We start from the raw sequence: 13,357 nt of genomic DNA, 5'->3' as shown, positions 1-13,357 counted from the left end.
TAGCCTCTCCACTAATGCTTAGATTGTTAGGTGGGGTCAACCTTGTAGATCTCTGGACATTTCCCTAGTGCCAGATTTCTCTTTAAACCTATAATGGCTCCCTCTATTATGATATCCCTTTTATTGCTCTCCTCTATTCTTTCCCCAACTCAATCTTCTTGCTCCCTCATGTCCTCTTCCCTCCTCTTCTCCCCTTCTTTCTCCTAACTCTCTCCCCCCTCCCCCATGCTCCCAATCTGATCTTGTCCCTTTCCCCCTCTCCAGGGAATCATGTATGTCTCTTTTAGGGTTCTCCCTGTTTCCAAGCCTCGCTGATGGTGTGAATTCCAGGCTAGTAATTCTTGACTCTATGTGTAAAATCCATATATGAGTGATTACATACCTTGTGTCTTTTTGTGACTGGGTTACCTCACTCAGGATGGTTTCTTCTAGTTCATCCATTTGCCTGTGAATTTCAAGATTCCATTGTTTTCTGCTGAGTAGTACTCCACTGTGTAAATGTACCACATTTTCTCTATCCATTCAGTTGAGGGACATCTAGGTTGCTTCCAGGTTCTGGCTATCACAAATAATGCTATGAGCATAGTTGAACAGATGTCCTTGTTGTATGAATGTGGAACTTGAGTATTTAGAATTAGTATTGCTGAGATGAAAATGCTATGACCAAAAGCAACTCTGGGTGGTGCGGGGGTGGGGGGTGGGGGGAAGGATTTATAATAGTTCATCAAAAGCAGTGTGGGCAGGAACTCACATGGGCAGTTGTCCCGACCTGCAGGACTTCAACCTGGGGCAAGAGAGTCAGGGATAGGGAATGGGGACAAGAGATGCAGAAAGAACTACCACAAGACAGGATTCTGCTCAAGTGGCAAGCTTTACTTTTCTCAGGCTAGCTTATAGTCGGGATACAGGGAGGGGCAGAATGGGTTGTTTGTGCACCAGGTGTTAGTATAGGCAGGATATTAGGAAGCCACAAAGAGGATGTTTGGCAGGGTAAAGAGTTCATGAGTAAGAGGTCCAGGAAGGGTTGCTTAGGTGACTGAGCCTGTGGGTAGAGGACTGGGTCAGGTTGTTTCTTGAGCTGAGATTCTAAGGAGCTGCTATGTAAAGGTTAACTACGTGGCCTGCCAAGCATGGCCTAGGATCTCATGCCAAGCCCTGAGATTTTGCTCCCAACAGGCAGTGACCTGGAGACAGGAGCTGATGCAGAGGCCAAGGAGGGGTTTTCTTTACTGACTTGGCTCAACATGGCTTGCTCAGCCTGCTTTCTTATAGAACCAGGGACCACCAAGGATGGCACCACCTACAATGCACTGGACTTTCCCCCATCAATCACTAAGAAAATGCCCAATAGGCTTGCCCATAGCCAGACCTTATGGAGGCATTTTCTCAACTGAGGTTTCCTCCTTTCAGATGGTGGGGAGAAGGGGAGGGGAGGATTTGACATAAAACTACCAGAACAGCACTAGAGAAGATTCTCAAGCCTTAATTTCCCTCCACAGTCCTGGTTTAGTTCATAGCTGTACTCTAGCTTGTCCTATTAGAATAGCATCCAAATGTGTGCTGAGTACTGCTAATGTCTAAGTCACTTGTATCTATCTTTAAATGTAGGTTTCTAAACTCCATACTAGACTCAATGAAAAAGAATATTGGAGTGAGGCTCCATAGGTGTGAGCATCTTAGGTAACTTTTCAGTAGTTGAGTATAACTAGTTTCAGTAGATGTGGGGAATGCAATTCTGTAGTGAGTACTCTGTAACCTCCTGTTACAAAAAGGAGGCTTAATTTTTTAATTTTTTTTATTAGTTCAAATTAGGAACAAGCTTGCTTCACATGTCAATCCCTTCTCCCTCTTCCTCCCCTCTCCCTGCCCTCACCCCCCACCTACCCTCCAACCCATTCATCCTCCACTCCCCAGGCAGGGTAGGGCCCTCAATAGGGGCTCCCCAAAGTCCACCACATCATCCCGGGCCTAGGCCCTCCCCCATGTGTCCAGGGCGAGAAAGCATCCCTTCACGTGGGATGAACTCTCAAAGTCCCTTCTTACACCAGTAGGAAAACTACTACCAGGAAAATCCACTACCAGGGACCACCTAGAGTACGGAGAAGGAGGCTTAATTTTAAGAGGACATCAGGCTTTTGAGGTTAAAACTAAAGATTCATTTGATAAAATGATACAATAGTTACCTGTCAAAGATTTTTAGGGTTATTTAATAAAGCTGTAGAACAAGGGCTGGGTGTTGGTGGCGCACACCTTTAATCCCAGCACTCAGGAGGCAGAGGCAGGCGGATCTCTGAATTCCAGGCCAGCCTGGCCTACAGAGCGAGTTCCAGGACAGCCTCCAAAACAATACAGAGTAACCCTGGCTGTAGAACAAACCACCCAAAACTGTATGGAGCAAAGAAAAAAAAAAAAAGCCAACTATTTAGTGATTTGGAGCCAGGGGTGGTGATCCACTCCTTTAACTCTAAACAGTTCCTTGTGTGGCTCTCTGGGTTCAATTTCAACCTAGTCTGAATGAGTTCCAGGCCAGCAAGAGTTTATTGATCCAGATGGGTGGTGATGCATGCCTTTAATCTCTGCATTTGGGAGGCAGAGCCAGGTGGATCTGAGTTCAAGGCCTGTCTGGTCTACAGGATGGCCAGCACTGTTACACAGAGAAATTCAGTCTCGGGGAAAATTGCTTGATGAGACACTGTCTTAATAAAATAACTCATGACCTGGCAGATGAGAATTCAGGAAGGGCTCAGCCAAGCATTGAGTGGGAAAGCGCTGGAGGCCATTTGGCAAGGATGGCTGGAAACTGGATCTGAGAGTACTGCAAGGCCTCTGTGTCTGCAAATTAGAGCCATTTAAGCTGCACCCAGCGAGCCCTGTCAAAGTTGAGCCTGGGGGATATTAGGGACTAACTACTAGCCGGTAGGACATGCGGAGAGCCTTCCTCCTGGAGGGCGGGGCGGGGGCGGCGCTTCGGCGTGAGGGGCGGGGCTGAGGAGCCCGCGACTTGAGGGGTGAGGCCTGTGGAGAAGCACACAAGTCTTTAAGAAACAGCAGCTCTTGCCTATGGGAAACACAGCAAGCATGCAGGGGGAGGAGAGAGAGACAGTGGCTAGTGGGTTTTCTGAGTGCAACTTTGAGTCTCCCGACTCAGAAGAAGCGCTTGGAAAGCGTAGAGATGTCCCTAAGGAGCAAGTGGCCCCAACTGGGTTTCAATTGCCAGAGAGCAGGACCCTGGACAGCGCTCGCAGTTTTGTTTTTTGTTTTTTTTCCCCTCAGGAGTTTTAAAGGGCAACTTGCCACTTAAAACAGTCTGAAGCCACCTTCCTAGAGACAGGCAGGCTTGACTCCTCAAAAGGAGACGTGTGTTGTTCGCCGACATAACACAAATGTATATGAACTAGGGAAACATTAAAAGAGTTTGCATTAGTGCTTAGTAGTTAAATGTATTAATGTAAAATGGAGTTGACAGAGGTTGAGGGTCCGAAGTTAATTGACAGATTTTCATTTTGCAAGGTAGAGTTCTCAAAAAGTACACATACACACAATGTGGAAGCACTTAACCTTACTGGACTTTATACCTAAAATGGATAAGAAGGTAAATAGGGTTGTAGGCATTTTACAACTTCAAAAATTAAGTTTTAAACATAGGAAGGTCTGTTCTCTTCAGTGTCAGTGAATTTGGGTGCAGAAAGGGCCACACTGCTCACATGTCTAGATGGTTGGGCTAGAGCTCAGTCCCAGAAGGAACTGGAAGCATGGAGTTCTGTCTGGGGCTTTCAACCCAGGAATAACTCTTCAGGTTATTCTGTGTGTCCTCAAATTTTTCCGGCCAGGACACAGCCTTCTACAGAGGTTCCCACACACACACTTTTTTTTTTTCTATTTTGGGGGGGATGATGATTACTTTTTCTTGAGTAATGCTGAAATGTTACCTTTGTTCTTTGATAGTGAGTACATTTCTTTCCTCACCTTGGGGCTTCTGAACCCTCAAGTTTACTAGAGTTTCCTCTTAGGATGCTGGGGCCAATGTGGCTGGTGAGAGAATCTGTACCCACTCCAGTTCACAGGTTCACACTTGACCCTGCGGGTGGTCCCAGAAGCAGATGGCTTCATCCTTTCTGGTTTCTGGTACAGTTAAATAAAGACAATATCACTTGCTCCAACCCTCTCAGGATGTTAGGATACTACAGCTTTTCTACATCCTAGAACCTATAAGAATAATGTTAGAATCTAGCCTCTGCTTAACAGCAGCTCTCCCCATCTCGTAGATACCAACAGGCACCCCACTAGTACACTGCAGACAGATTTCTCACCTTGGAAGAGAGTTAACATCAAAGAGTACTGATGTTAAGGTTATCATTGTAACACTAGTTCCTCGTAGAAATCAGAGAACTTGGATGCAGACTCCTTAAAGGGTATAAATAAGAAGCGGCTCCTTCCTCTGCCTTGGGGGCCTGATTTTCTTCAGAGATCCTGCCATGGTGTCCATCTTTGGCACTGGGCCTGAATTCTCATCAGAACACCCAGCCTGCTCTGTCTGTGTCCATGGCTTTAATAACTTTTAATAAAGAACCCATTTACTCCTTCCTTTATCCTTATTTACTATCCACCCTTCTATTCACACCTTTTAGCAGTAGTCACCAGAGGGTCAACCTCTGTGCAGGACTAGATTTCAGTGAAAAATCTTACACTAGCAAACAGTTGACCTCAATCCACTCCTATTAAAGCAGAATAGGGTCACACACTTATAGCAAGCAGCAACAGGCCATTTTTACCCACAGAAAATAACATCTGTGGGCTGGAGAGATGGCTCAGTGGTCAAGAGAACATACTGCTCTTCATACTGCTCTTCTAGGGAAACCAAGTTTAATTTTCAGTGTCCATATCAGGTGACTCACAACCACCAATAACTCCAGATCCAGAGGCATCCAACTCCTCTGGCCTGTATGGATACTATGCTCACACACACATACCACCTACAGACACATACACGAAGACGTGCACACAGGTAATAAGCATAAGTGAAAACCATTTTTGAGTGATCCAGAACAATTCAGTGCCAGTAAGATAGGTGCTTGTGGAGCTACCCACCCTGCCCCAGGCAAGCTCTGTTGTGTTAATGGGCCTGCCACCAGGCAGCTCAGATACAAGAAAAGCTCCAAAACAGGTCTTGATATGCTAATGAACTAACCCCAAGGTGGTATTGAAATGTTAGTACAGCCACAGGCAATTGAAATGATAGAAAAATTGGAACTTTTAAATTAGCCCCTAGGATCACATTGCCATGTTCCCCAACCATGGTTTCCTGTCTTCTGTGTTGATACAATTCTTTAAAAAACTTACCACCTCTGTCTTCCTTGGAATTGAGCTCAATTTATATAGCTTAAACTTAGATGTGTGCTTCCCCCTTGAACAAGCATTAGACCTTGATGACTCTTGAAAATCCAATGGTGCTAGGACTCAAATCGGGTAGTTAATTCATCTTCTTTCTCTAAGCTGCTTGGCCATTTGAGTCCAACTCCTGAACCAGTGTTCTTGAAGCAGAGCGAGTAGGTTTTGATTTTTAAATTTTGAGTGCAGTCTTGAGGGAGAAATAAAGTCTGTCCTGGACCATAGACGATGGTGTTGCAAGATGCCATTAGTGGAAGAGAGCTTCCTCTTTCTTTCACAGCCTTCTAGGCTATAACCTTGGCCACTTTGGCCCTAATAGAATCAGTCGGTTTTCTCTTTTTTACTAAACTTCTATAAAGACTACTGAATTGCAATGACCTCTTTGGGGCTAATGAGACACCCAAACTAGTCTACCTACGAGGAGCCATAGAACAAAAGAAAGAAAAAGTTCCAGGTACACAGGGTTCTCTACTTTCCCTGGCATGAGTTAAGTCTAGAACTAGGTCAGTCCTGATCCCTTCCTACTCCCCAGAAACACAAAAGTTCTCACATTCTTATCACTGGATTAAGTGGTCAGCTTTCACACTAAAGTCATCCAGGTCCCCACCAGCATTCACATGGTTAGCATAAGCTCAGCTGTCTTAGGTACCATTATGTTGCTGTGAAAAGACATCATGACCAAGGCAACTTATATAAGAAAGCATTTAATTGGGGGCTTGCTTACAGCTTCCAAGGGTTAGTCCATTATAATTGTGGTGAGAAGTATGGTAGCAGGCAGACAGGCATGGTGCTGGAGAATTTGGTGACTGCTACATTAGGATCCTCAGGGGTGTTATGGTGGAAGCCTGTCACCCCAGCCCCTGGCATCCATATACCCAAGAGTCTGGGATGTTATGGTGGAAGTTCCCTCTTCCTCTATCTGCCTCCAAACCCTGCTGCATCTCAGAAAGCCAGCAAAATATGAACCCTCCCCCAGAGATGCTCAAGACCACTCCCATAGGATATTTAAACTGCCTCCCAGAAAACAGACTTCTGGTTTTTCTGGTCTCCCTTTCCCAGCTCCTCTCTCGGGGACTGGAAGGCCATCCAGGAGCGTTGTATCCATTAAACGTGGGCTTTTTCTAATTCGGTTTGATTTGGTCTGATTTGGATTGCTCCATCGGCAGAGAGGCTTATCAGGGTGCAGAAACTTTTCAAAGGGCAGACAGAGAGAGACTGGGCCTGGCATGGGTTTTTGAAACCTTAAAGCTCATGCCAGTGACACAACTGTTCCAAATGAGACCACACTTCTTCCAAAAGGCCACACTTTCTAATAATTCTTAAACAGTTCCACTCCCTGGCAAGTAAGCATATATGATTCTATAGGGTCATTCTCATTCAAACCACCACATGAGCTATGGGCAAAATTCATGTGTGGCTCCAAAGCTAAACAGAGAAACCCTGTCTCAAAAAAAAAAAAATTCATGTGTGGTAGATGAAAAACTAGTGACCCCAGTTTTGAGGAAGGCACTGTCTTGACAGGAGTATGAGGTGAGAACTTCAGTGAGGGGGAATGTTAGGCATCTTGATGTGTGGGGTCATGGTTACATGGATGGCTGGACACACACACACAAAAGATTAAGCAATAAATTTAATATTGGTAAGTAAATTCATAAACTTAGAGAACAGTAAGAGAAAATAGAATAAGAACAGAAACCATAACTTTTTCCTCTGGTGAGTAAAAATAAAGATAAATCATTCTATAAGAAAAGTAAGAAAATGGGGGGGGGAAATAGATGAGATAATCATGGTTACTACAAAGTACATTACACAATTACAGGAAGAAATGTAAATACCACATTAGTGTATACATGAGACTAAGGTAAATAAAACAAAACAGCAGAATGTGTCAAAAATAAGAAAATCCTCCCTCTCACTGTTATTTCACCTAACACCTCCTTCCCCTCCCGGCAAAAGCAAAAACAAGGAAAAAAAAAAATGAAGCCAACCCCTCTCATCTTATTACTAAACTTTCCATACAAACTTCGTACTAATTTTTTTAAACGACTACTAATTTCATTTTCCAGATTTTTTTGTTTGTTTTTGAAAATCTTTTTGGTAACTAGGCTTGGAATGCCTTAGAATTCTTCTCATTAAGAGCAATGGAACTTTATTTTTCCTTCCCCTAACGGCTTCTTATTCAGCCGCGCTTCTGGGAGCCAGCCTCACACTCGCAGCCAAGGCCAGCCGACGGGGTCTGAGGAGGCTACGGAGGCCACAAACCAGTTTCCGCATCCCCGCGACACCCGCTTGAGGTGCGGAGCTGCCGACCAATCACAGCCAGGAGCCGCCCGTGATGAGGGGCCGTCCCGTCCATGCTTCCGCCCTCCCGCCTGCGCACAGCGCCACCCGACCGGTAGGAGGCGGTCTCGACCAGCTGAGGTGTTGAGTGCCTCGCCGCTGTCTCGCTCTCAGTCTCAGTCTCAGTCTCCACAGCCCTCGCCGCCACCGCCGTCATGGTTGAAGCCGACCGTCCTGGGAAGCTCTTCATCGGAGGTCTCAACCTCGAAACCGACGAGAAAGCCCTGGAGACGGCGTTCGGCAAGTATGGCCGCATCATCGAGGTGCTCCTGATGAAGGACCGGGAAACCTCCAAGTCCCGAGGCTTCGCGTTCGTCACCTTCGAGAACCCCGCGGACGCCAAGGCCGCCGCCCGAGACATGAATGGCAAGTCCCTGGATGGTAAGGCCATCAAGGTGGCCCAGGCCACCAAGCCGGTGTTCGAGAGCGGCCGGCGCGGGCCCCGCCCTCCCCGCAGCCGCGGCCGTCCGAGGGGCCTGCGCGGCACCCCGGCGGAGGCCCGCGGCGCCCGCCCTCCCGGGGCGGGTCGGCCGACGAAGGCGGCTACACGGGGATTTCGACCTGCGACCTTCGCGGGCCCGATGCCGCTGAAGCGCGGGCCACCGCCGCGCCGGGCCGGGCCACCGCCCAAGAGAGCAGCGCCGTCGGGCCCGGCGCGCAGCGGCGCGGGAATTCGCGGCGGGGCCGCGGGCTCGCGGGGCGAGACGGCTACGGGGGCCCTCCGCGCCGGGAGCTGCCGCCGCCGCGCCGCGACCCGTACCTGGGCCCGCGCGACGAGGGCTACTCGCCCCGGGAGAGCTACTCGAGCCGCGACTACCCGAGCGCCCGAGACCCGCGCGACTTCGCGCCCTCGCCGCGCGACTACACCTACCGCGACTATGGCCACTCGAGCGCGCGCGACGAGTGCCCTTCCAGGGGCTACTGCGAGCGCGACGGCTACGGGGGCCGCGAGCGCGACTACGGCGAGCACCCTAGCGGAGGCTCCTACCGAGACCCCTTCGACAGCTACGGGGACCCGCGTGGCGCCGGCCCTGCCCGAGGTCCGCCGCCATCTTACGGCGGAGGCCGCTACGAAGAGTACCGCGGCTGCTCGCCCGACGGCTATGGCGGCCGCGACAGCTACCGCAGCGAGCGCTACTCGAGTGGCCGCGAGCGCGTGGGCAGGCCGGAGCGCGGGCTGCCGCCGTCTGTGGAACGAAGCTGCCCGACTCCGCGCGACTCCTACAGCCGCTCGGGCCGCCGGGCGCCCCCCAGGGGCGGAGGCCGAGTGGGAAGCCGCCTGGAGCGAGGGGGAGGTCGGAGCAGGTACTGAGCCCCCCAGGCTCAGGACTCATGTCCGAAGTCAAGAAAAGAAGAAATCAGTTTCCTGGTAACTCACCCAAGGACTAGTGCGAAGAAAAGTTGTTTTCCTTATTTTTACCGTTTTAAGATTTTTCTCCCCCTGTTAACTTCCACTGCATTTTTATGCTTTTGAGAGGAAAAAAAAAAAAGTTAAAACTCGTTTAATTTCTTTTTTGGAATTGTTAAACGTTGCAACAAGTTCCTGTTAAAAGTATGACTTGAACCTGAGTAGTAGTCTTCCTTGTCGTTCAAAAGTAGTTCTCATAAAGGCTTCTTCCCTTCCAAATTTGCCTGATAAATGAGGCAAGCGGTTCTAAGGTGTTTTCACAGAAATCTTGCCCACCTAAAGTGGAAAAAGGATCATGCTGCCCCTTCAGACCAAACTGGGGTTTGGGGAGAAAGAGTTGGGGGGAATTGGTGTTTGCTACTGGATTTCAAAGTGTCTTTTCAAACTGAATCTCTGTTTCCAGTACTAAAAGCCAACCAAACCGCAACCAAACCCACTTAGACCAGATGCTGTGTACAGAAGGTGCCATTCGCTCAATGCTCAATGAGTCTAAAGCAAATGAATGCTGACCTTTATTTTAACTTTTTTGACTGTTTTGCCGATTTTGCCTTTTCTTTGGGGATCTGCAGAATCTCCTGTCTCCTCACTCCCCAAAATAGCATTTACAATGATTGGAACAGCGATGGAATACTAAATTAAAAATTTGGCCAACCAACCACAAAGCTGAAAAAGCAAAACATCCCCAAAGTATCTATTGATAGCATATATTTTTACCATTAATTAACAAATTATTAAGAAAGAAGTGTGCCAGTGGTGGATTTGGGAATCATAATGACTTCCATTCCTAACTCTGAGATAGATAATGGTTCAGGTGGAGAAAATTGGGCTTCTTCCCCTGGGGTGAAGTTTCTCAGGAACAAAGGTCAGAGAATCCCTCAAAGATTGTATTTCGACATCTGAGAATCTCAAACACTTTCAAGGGGCAGGGTCAACTGTCTGAAAAAAGCAAAGGGTTTGTTGAGTGTTCTCCACTGAAAAGGGGGGTGGGGTTGGGGCAGAGAAAGACCAGAGAGGCTTCTTTCAAGATACTTCAGGAGAGACATAAGTCTCCTCTTTTCACCCTAAACTTAGGTCAAGAAATACCCATGGAATTCCCCTGCTTATATGAGAAAAAAGTATAGAATTTACTTTTTTTCAGTGTAATACTGCTCGAGGAAGCAGATGGACACCTGAGCAACAACATCAAAAGTCTTTTGAGTTCTGAGTGCAACACACACAATCCTAGAGCTTGGTTGTTTTTGACAATGTAGTAGATGAATTAAAGGATATGCCATATAGTGGCCCAGAAGATGAAATACAGCAAATAGAATTTTTAAATCCAGGAATTATTCTAACAAAACTACCTAAGATCTTAATGGGGAAAAGTTATTTATTAAAGAACAAAAGAAGAACTAAACAAATGGAAATTCATGTTTGCTAATGATTGAGAAGACTTACCATAACTTCTCAATCTTGCCAAATTAATTTGAAAAAGCAGTACAACTTCAACTGAAGTCACAACATATTTTTTTCATAGTTTCCCTCCCCTCCCCTCCTTAATAGCACCATTCATTGTTGATCAGTGATGCAATATTAATATTTGGTAAACCAAACCCAAAACAAAACAGTAACTTTATTTCATCAACAAATTATGAAGGAACTTTTTAAAGATAATGGAAGATATAGCTAATCCTAAATTTACATGATGGAATAAAGAGCAAGAGGATCCAAAACAGTTTTGAGAAAAAATATTAGGAGATTTCAAGGATTATCAGATATCAAGATTTATTACAAAACTCTAACAATCTAAGCTGTATATTATCAACAGACAAGAATAGACCAGTAGACCAAAATCATGAGCCTAGGAACAGTCCCACTTACAGATACAAGCATTATTAAATGATAGAAATAGCTTTAAAAGTCAATGGTGAAAGGATGGACATTTTAAAAGGACTTGATTTGCAAATGATAAAGTCAGATTCTTTAACTCACACCATACAAAGAAATATGTTCTAGATGGTTTGAAAACAATTCTGAAGAGGAAAATTGAAACAAAATTAAATGCATTCACCATAGGTGGGTAGAGAATGCTTTTTAAAGACAAAGCACAAACCTACAAGAAAAATGTTGATATAATTTCCACACTATTAAAATAATTTTGTGATAAAAGGTACCATTAACAGTGAAATGTCAAATAAATTGGAAGCATCTTTTATAGTGAAATAACTTCCAAAGAATGCTTTGCAAATCACTTTTTAAAAGATGACAAGGAGTAAATGAGCAAAAGGACTCATACTTTCCTGGTAGGCATAGAACAGACTCTTTGGAAGTAAATTGACAGTGCTTAGTAAAGCTGAAAGGTGTGTACCTCATGATCCAGAAATTTCAAGAAAAGACCCTAGAAAATGCACAAGTACACAAGGAGTTGTGCACAAAACTGGTCTTTTAGAGCCATCTTGAATGTTTAAAGGGTGTAAACAGCTTATCAGGAATGGTTCGACAGAGGATGAAGGTCCACCCAGAAGCTAAGGTGAATTGACCAGATCCACATGATCAACTTGGGTAAGTATAAAGTATTTGGTAGAAGGGGGAAATTGCATAAATATACAAAAACCAGAAAGTGTTATTGGAGTGATAACACCAAATAGGGATATTTAGTGTGAGGAGATGAAAAGGAGTAAGTTTTAGGTGAATTTTATGCTCTATGCTTTTTTCTTTTTTTTTTCTGAATGACAGATTTTACTGGGCGTGGTATCCCTTTGGGTGAAGGCAGAGGATTATGAGTTGAGTCCACCCTAGTTTTCATAGTGACACCTTGTCTGAAAACTAAATTTTTTAATTCTTTAATTACTACTCTTATTTACATATCCATGCTCCCATTCCCTTGCCCTCCCATCCTCCCATGTTCCCCACCAACCCCCCCAAACTCACCCTCCAACTCTTCCCAGGGATAGTGAGGCCTCCCACCAGGGACCTTCAGAGTCTGTCAGATGGTTTTGGGGGGGCTAGGCCCTCCTTGCTGTATCTGGGCTACAATAATATCCGAAAACTAAATTTTTAAGAATTAAAATATATGGGGAAGTGCAGAGACCTGGAATAAGTTAAGGCTGGAGATCATGATCAGAATATAGTGTATGAAAAACTATTTTTTTCAATTTAAAAGAAAAAACTGCTGGGCAGTGGTAGCACACAGCTTTAATCCTAGCATTTGGGAGGCAAAGGCTGAGGCAGGCAGATTTCAGTTTGAGTGAATTCCAGGACAGGTCAAGGCTATACAGAGAAACCCTGCCTCTAAAAGTCAAAAGAAAAATAAGTTATTTCTGTGGTTTGTACATTACCACACAAGTTTAAAACATTTCACAGTAGAAATTTTAATATGAAAGTTAGAGGTTTGCACGGCACATGGTGTATAACCAAACAATAAAATGAAACACTCATTTTTTCAGCAATTTTCCTTTGTTCTCATAGTAGAGGTGATGTATTTGACTAAGTTTCTAGAACTTTCCTATCCTGGACTGGCTTACAGCTAGTTTATCAGGATCTAGGATATAATTTGCATATCTAAATTACACATTTTAGGAAGTTGCAGGTTTTCTCCTTTAGCGCTTACTTTTAAGATAGTGTCTTAGATTCTAGAGTAACTTCAAATTCATTAGTAGCCAAGGAAGACCTTGAATTCCTTGTCCCTCCTGTCACTGTCTCCTATGTACTTAGACTACAGACATGCCTCCCAGGCTAGATCCACACTTATTCTGGAAGCAATGAAAAACTTATGCAATTAACATTAATTAATGAATAGTAATCTTAATGTTGAAGGCATTTAAAACTAGCTAGGGCTCCTGTAACATTTCTTAAAACTACATGGCTTCCTTTTAAATTACACCTTCCTTTTAGCTTCTATTTTAAAAAGTGATGTGATTTTCATTTTCTTAAAATACTCCTTTTCAGGGACAATAACTGCTGTCAATGTTTTCCTCCTTGGGGCAGAATGTAGAAGTCACCAAGTAGAGTCAGGCTGTATTGCATAAATACGTTCCTTGTGGAGGTAAAAAAAAAATTATTTTTAGAATCTGGCTGTTGTATATGCAGTGATACTGATTCTAAAGATAATTTCTGCTCCAGGATAGCCCTTCTACGAATAATCTTTAAAAGACCCAATAATAAATATATATAGATAACATGGAATGTCATTATTCACAAAATTTAAGTCTAGAGGACCTGCAGTTTGAGCAACAACCCCAT

The 13,357-nt window shown here is 45.0% G+C and overlaps 1 protein-coding gene across 1 annotated transcript; it reads left to right on the top strand.

Annotated features, from left to right (window-relative positions):
* The first annotated feature begins 7,883 nt into the window (after nucleotides 1-7,883).
* Nucleotides 7,884-9,040, top strand: LOC113834606 (RNA-binding motif protein, X chromosome-like). Its single transcript, XM_027405013.1, is given in 4 exon segments — nucleotides 7,884-8,211; nucleotides 8,214-8,277; nucleotides 8,279-8,421; nucleotides 8,424-9,040. Coding segments are annotated over 4 exon segments (1,152 nt in total).
* Nucleotides 9,041-13,357: the final 4,317 nt, after the last annotated feature.

The sequence above is a fragment of the Cricetulus griseus genome, chromosome 3, assembly GCF_003668045.3.
Source record: "Cricetulus griseus strain 17A/GY chromosome 3, alternate assembly CriGri-PICRH-1.0, whole genome shotgun sequence".
Classification (NCBI taxonomy): Eukaryota; Metazoa; Chordata; class Mammalia; order Rodentia; family Cricetidae; genus Cricetulus; species Cricetulus griseus.
The sequence above is the reverse complement of the archived record's forward strand: the minus strand, read 5'-3'. Positions and strand labels throughout refer to the sequence as shown.